At 45.8% G+C, this 7250-nt stretch overlaps 1 protein-coding gene across 2 annotated transcripts in view; it reads left to right on the forward strand.

Annotated features, from left to right (window-relative positions):
• The first annotated feature begins 3431 nt into the window (after positions 1-3431).
• The window catches only part of LOC106808512 (carbonyl reductase [NADPH] 1-like), an 18632-nt gene continuing 14813 nt past the window's right edge, over positions 3432-7250 (forward strand). The window contains exon 1 of one of the 2 annotated variants that reach the window (XM_014811266.1): positions 3432-3504. In XM_014811266.1, the coding sequence (XP_014666752.1) occupies positions 3487-3504 (18 nt within the window). In that variant the 5' untranslated portion in view covers positions 3432-3486. The remainder of the gene's footprint in view (positions 3505-7250) is intronic. The other variant, XM_014811267.1, reaches the window with a different exon arrangement.

Below are 7250 nucleotides of genomic sequence, written 5' to 3' on the forward strand. Positions count from 1 at the left end.
TAAAACTTATAATTTCAATTGTTAGGATGATGAAACAAGATTTGAACTTACGTGGGTTAACCGTTTGCGTTCACGTTAACCGTGATATAACCAGGGGCGGCGCCAGGGTATTTTCTTAGGGGGGGCGAAACCAGGGGCGTTTACAGAACACGCGAAGGGGGTCTGGGGGGCTCTCCCCCAGGAATTTTGAAATTAGACCCCTCAGATGCGTTTTCTGCGCGAGTAGGGTGGTCCGGACCCTCTGGACCCCCCTGTACACGCCCCTGCGAACTGTAGAATCTGATACCGTGTGCGCTTGTGCACTGACGGGTGGGGTCCATGGGGTAATTCATGATTCATCAAGCTGCGTACGCAAAATATTTTGCGTAAATCTTGTGTACCGAATCGACGTTGCTTTAGTTGCGATTCATCAACACAGCTATTTAGTAAATTTTCGTACGATTTCGCGTACGCAAGCGAGGCCGTTTTAGGTGCGATTCATCAAGCTAAAATTTACGTAAACCTTTAGCGTAACTTTACACGAGCTGACGAGATGCCGTAAACCATTCGAAATTTCCGCAGGTGTTTCCAGCATACCGCAGCATGCATTATTTTATTGAGAAAACATTATAAAATTACTACTCAACTAAAAATAAATAAATAATTACCATACTAACACAGACAGGCGCGCCTTTGACGTTTTTTTGTCATAGCTTGGCATTGTTTCGTTATAAGCGAGTTCGTAGTTAGCCGTGTACGTGCACACGCCGTGCGCACTTGTACGTCACACGCACGAACTTGTACGTGCACACAAGCACGCACGTGTACGTACGCACGCAGACGCCGCGCCGTGTACGTACGCAAGCAGCGCACGTAGTGTACGTGCACACGCACGCACGTGTACGTGCACACATACGCACGCACGCACGTGTACGTGCACACGCACGCACGCACGCGTACGTGTCGCTGCTTTCATCGAGTGTTGAACACAATCATACAAACGAAAATGAGGACAACTATCACATCCCCCAGCACTCCTGTAGACAGCTAGCGCCATATGGTTTACATACAAGAGAGGCATCAGTTTGGTTCCTATGGTATGTGTCGCACAGTGTGATTGGTTTATGCTAGGCACGCCCCTCAACAGCCAGCAGCTACGATGGCGTAGTAGATTTACACTGGAATTCATCAACATTTGCGTACGCAGGTGCTACGCTGCGTTGATGAATCGCACCTACGAGCTTTGCGTACGCACTTCGTAGAAACTCTGTATACGCAATACACTTTGCGCAACGTTGATGAATCCGGCCCCAGGGCCCGCCTTAGTGCCCCTGGCGGGGTCCAGGGAGAGCCCCTGGCAGGGGTCCGGGAAAGCTCTCAGAGTTTAGCTAATCAAAGCCCCTAAAATTGCTGCGCAAAAAAATTGTGGCAGGGAACAAGGAGCAACATATACCAAGGAGATGAAAACCCCGGGGAGGGACTCACCCACATTATGGTAGGTATCCTGGTATGTGCCACTGCGAAGTAAAAAATGGGGGGGGGGGGCTCTGGAACTAACTCAGACCTAAAAATGTGGTCTCTGGAACTAATGTTTGTTGATATGTGGTATGCTCTGGAACCGGCTATGTTCGAAAATGGGGTCTCCGAACTAGCTAGGATTTCGTTGAAATTCAATGCTATGAAACTGGATACGTTTAAAAAGAGGGGGTCTCCGGAATGTGGAGGGAACAGTGATTTGCTTTAAAATCTATGCTGTAGCACTTGAACACAATAATTTGTTGTATTATGTAGAGGAGAGAAAAAACATGACCGGGAGAGATGAACGCACGCACACGCAGCGCACACACACACACACACACACACACACACACACACACACACACACACACACACACACACACACACATACACAACAGCACACATACACAACACACACACACACCCACTGCACACCACCAGCACACTAACTAAAAACTAGACAGAGGGCACTCACACGAGAGAACATACCTCCGCCAGCGACATACATACGCCATACGCCATACGACTAAGAACACAGGAAATACCACGATATACGCCAGCGTACATGTATGCTCGCTCGCGCGCTCAGTCAGCAGCAGCCGGCTGTGGCTGCGCTCGCTCGCTGACTGCGCTAATATCGATCGCGTCACACACGCACGCACGCACGCTCGCGCACGCACGCACGCACGCACGCACGCACTACCTTTCCGCGCGGGAAACAGCATCTCATCGACAAATGATGGTCCCAACTTGGACTCCCAAGGAAATAACACTATTGATATCGATTATCAAATTAAGCACAGGTTTTATATGGATTGAATTTCGACACTTAATTTTTCGATTTTTCGATGAAAGTGGTCCAGCTTGTAGGCTACATCACTCATTTTTGGGCGATCCCCCTATTATTTGCAAGAATATTCTTCTTCTTTACCTTTTCTTGCAAATGAAGGGAGGGTGACCCCCCACCCCACCCATCATTTGCAAGACATTTGCAAGATGTTTCTTTTTCTTTTTCTTCCTCTTCTTCTTCTTCTTTTCCTTTTTCTTTTTCTTTTTCTTTTTTCCTTTCTTTTTCTTTTTCTTCTTCTTTCCTTTTTCTTGCAAATGATAGGGGGGGCGACCGCCCCCCCCCCTGCCCCCCCTGTGGCGCCGCCCCTGGATATAACGTGTTCTCAATTAAATTGAAAGTTAGTATAAATTGGTTTGTTGTTTTGAAAATAAATTTTACGTTTAGAAAATGAATGTTTACAATGATGTGAAGGAATTTGTATATGCCTATCAGGCAATTATTTTGGAAAGTTGTGAATTGTTTTGCAAGTTAATAAATTGATTTTGAATTTTGAATTTAAATTTCTCAAACTATATAACGTAATTTGTATTTTTATTAATCAATTTAAGATGTTTTAAATTGATTTAAAATTGTGTATTTGAAATGTTTGAAAATGATTTTTGAAAGGGATGGCTTTCCATATAAATCACCGTGATTTGCGTGCTCTGGTTATATTATGTTGCAACGACCACGTGACTGCATGGACAATAAGAATGCCATAGTTTGGCGGCAGTTATGATTGGTGCTCTATTGGTGTGCTATATAGAGATACATAGAGTGTGGCAAGTTAACTCGCAGTGCTACCAGGGCTAACCCGGCCCCTAATATATAGCATTTACTGTGAAAGAAGCTGCGAGGCCTCGGTTACGGAAACGGAGATAGGCATGCACCGCCACATAGGCGCGGGAAGGATTTAACTTTAACTTAACTTTATGTTTGGTATGTACCTAAAAAATGTTGTATAAGAATAAAAAGCAAATTCTAATATTAAAGATATGTGCATTGAAATAATGAATAATTATCTAAATGAATAATGACTGCTACTGAATTATGGGAATTCCTACGGCGGCCAATGAAAAACAAGTTTCAGCTGGCGTATAACAATAAACAAGACGGCATGATTTTACTGCTGAGTGAGAACTTTTCAATACGATTGAAATATGAATCGGGTTGCCGTGGTGAGCATATACACACCTAGCTCTAGTACTATAGCCCGCGGATAGCTGCCGCTGGCTAGAGTACTAGTGCTAATACAGACCATGCGGTATGCTATTGTTTTTAGCCGTTTTTTTGTAGGCTGTATATCAATCTTGGCTACTGTGACAGTCATAGTGACAGTGTCCACGCGTACAGTCACAGTGTCAATATTATCATCTAGCAACCTCAACCTGATTGATTGACGTCGAACACACTTTCACAGTCTTAATCTTATTACTACTACTACTACCAGGTGCTACTACTACTACTAGTAGTAGTACTACTAATACTATAGTCCGAGATTCCTCTGACCAATGCCCACACCGACGACTTTGGTGGATTTGGTGTGGGTTAGGGGCTTAGGGTAGACCGAGTAATTCTGTCCCATATAACCTTTTTTATATTTTGGTGAGGGTTATATTGGGACAGAACGGGGTTCATTGAAATTTCGTGAGATCGCATGCAAAATGCATGCGCTGCTAATGCCGCCCGTACGCCGCTATTGGCGCGAAAAAACCTACCGTTCCCTTCTACATGGCTTTACCTTGCTACTGATATGTGTATACATTCACTTCAATCGTTATTCACTTCTTAAAAGATTGTTTTTCAGAAAGACCGCTTCGTTCCACTTTCCTAAATCATTTGCCATTTACAAACAATCAGACCAATCACAGCGAGTCTATCAGGGCCTCCTGCAGCGCCACAGATACAAGCGAAAACCAGGGGCTATTGTAAGACTTGCTGTGATTGGTCTGATTGTTTGTAAATGGCCAACGTAATTTACTAAAGTTAATGAAGCGGGGTTTCTGAAAAACAATTTTTTAAGAAGTAAATAACTATTGAAGTGAATGTATCCACATATCAGTAGCAAGGTAAAGCCATGTAGAAGGGAACGATAGGTATTTTTTCGCGCCAATAGCGGCGTACGGGCCGCATTAGCAGCGCATGCATTTTGCATGCAATCTCACGAAATTTCAATGAATCCCATTCTGTCCCAATATAACCCTCACCAAAATATAAAAAAGGTTATATGGGACAGAATTATTCAGTCTAGGGCTTAGGGCTAACCTAACCCGACCAGGCTGTGTGACTAACGTCAATATACAGGTTAGCTCTAGTACTATAGCCCGCTTATATTAACTGCCGCTGGCAGTGGCAAATGTACGCGGTCTATATTGACTAGAGCTTATAGGGTCTATGTCCCCCAGGATACTGCCGGAACGTACCCTGGTAACTATCTAGCTGATATGGTTAGGGTTAGGGTTAGAGTTAGACTTTAGAGTTAGGGTTAGAGAGTAGGCGTAGGCGACTCCCTTGACTCGTTAGTGGAGTAGGCGAGGTACGGTCCGGCATATTAGATAGTAGTATTTAGTACCAGGGTACGTTCTGGCAGTACCCTGGTGGACATAGACCCTATCAGCGTTACTAGAGCTATATACAGGTATACTACATGTCATGGCCGTACATAGCGGAGGTTAGGGGGTGCACTTGCCCCCCCTCCCCATAAATTTAAATTTGCAACCCCCAGTGGGTTTATAACAATGTTTCCAGGGGTAGCTCGATCTGGTCTAAGTCTTCTCTTATTTACTGCCCCCCCCCCACTGAAAATTTCCTGTGTACGGTCTTGCTACAGGTACAGGTATTCTAAGTTCTCTAACCCTAGCAATACCGTTTCTTGGAGCTAGGGCTAACCCACACCAAATCCACCAAAATCGTCGGTGTGGGCATTGGTCAGAGGAATCTTTCTAACCCACACCAAATCCACCAAAATCGTCGGTGTGGGCATTGGTCAGAGGAATCTCGGACTACTACTACTAGTGCTCATAGGGTCTATGTCCCCCAGGCCCAGGGTACGATCGGAGGGTACCCTGGGTACGGTTCGATATAGCTCTAGTACTATAGCCCGCGTACAGTTGCCGCAGGCTGCGTAGCAGGCTTTAGGCTTTAGGCAGAATTTAGCAGGTTGCAGGCTGCAGGAGGTTGCTGCAGGCCTGCGGCAAGCGTACTGTACGCGGGCTATAGTACTTACTAGAGCTAGGTTCGATATATCGTAAGTACCCTGGTAACTATCTGATATGGTTAGGGTTAGGGAATAGGCGACTCCCTATAGACTCGTTAGTGGAGTAGGCGAGGTACGGTCTGGCATATTAGATAGTACCAGGGTACGTTCCGATATATCGAACCATACCCAGGGTACCCTCCGATAGTACCCTGGTGGACATAGACCCTCTCAGCATTACTAGTATTAGTTTTACCATTAGGGCCTACCTGATTATGAGATCGCGTGTATGCCCCATGTAATGATGTATGTCAGTACTGCTGAAGGGGTCGTTGACGTATATGTACCCGAGTATAGTACCCGAGGTGTCGGCGAGTATGTCACCTACACCCTAACCCTAACCCTAACCCTAACACCCTAACCCTAACCCTAACCATATTAAATAGTTACCTCGGGTACATAATATACGCCATTATACGACAACGACCCTTCGTGCGTTAGTACTCTGTTTACGGCGTATCAGTAATTCTTTCTTAAGTCAAGTCCATTAGACGTTGTAGGGTTATGAGGTTATTATTGTCATAGTGTGGGTCCCGACTCCCGAAGAGTTGCGAGGATCCGCAACAGGCAAAAAAAGATCGCAGTGGCTACGCGTCCGGAACCGGTCGCCTAGCCCCCAGGCTACGCATCCAGACATCCACTCACACAGTGATCGCGCCACTCGCGTCCACGCATGTTTGCGCGACGGGACGCTCTGCTGATTGCCGAAAATATACAATAATAATATATGCACTGCTGCCGTCTATCCTTTCATTCGTCCTCTCTTGCTCTCTCTCTCTCTTTCACACACACACGCACAGCTGTCGCTCTCTCTCTCTCACACACACACACACACACACCTCTAGCTCTCTCTCTATCTCTCTCACACACGCACGCACGCACGCACACACACGTGCACACCAGTGTTGTAGGTCACGAGGCTGGTCTTAGCCTCGGTCTCGGTCTTGGCCTCGGAGTGCAATGACTCGAACTCGGACTCGGACTCGAGCCCTCTGGACTTGAGGACTCGGGTCGAGGCCGGCTCGAGGCCACTACATACATAGTACACAACTGTACATATTGTAACACGCAGTTTACAAGAATTTAAAACTAAAACTCCTAGGTTTTCTAGATCTATACATGGCCTAATCTTGTAACGTTTTCAATGGCTCGATTAAGTTTCTTGTCCCTTTGGTTTGAATCTGCTGTCACTTTGTCCCTTTGCGCTTTTTCTACCACTTCTTTTTCTTCTTCTACCATTTCGAAGGTACTAGAACTCTCATTTGGTTCAACAAGCTGTGTCATTCTCGTAAAACATAAATGGATCTGTTACTTTGACACGTTTCGTATGACTCGTGTCTCTGTGTTTTCGGCTGACTATACACTTTCGAATGTCTACGATGCACTGTTGCGATTTTTTCCCGTTTTTTCCTTTTTTTATTTTTTCCCTTTTTTTTTAGCTCATCTGACATAGTCAGATGCAGCTTGTAGAATCGCATGATCGTCCGTCCGTCCGTCCTGCAGCTTGTAGAATCGCATGATCGTCCGTCCGTCCGTCCGAGCGTCCGTCCGTCCGTCCGTCCGTCAACAGTTGGGCACAAATCTTAACCGCTCGACGTACGGTCACGATATTCGGGACGTGGGGGGGTAATCCGAAAACGAGTTGGGATTTCGAAGCTGGGGGTCAAA

This window comes from Priapulus caudatus, unplaced genomic scaffold, assembly GCF_000485595.1.
Source record: "Priapulus caudatus unplaced genomic scaffold, Priapulus_caudatus-5.0.1 Scaffold283, whole genome shotgun sequence".
Taxonomy (NCBI): domain Eukaryota; kingdom Metazoa; phylum Priapulida; class Priapulimorpha; order Priapulimorphida; family Priapulidae; genus Priapulus; species Priapulus caudatus.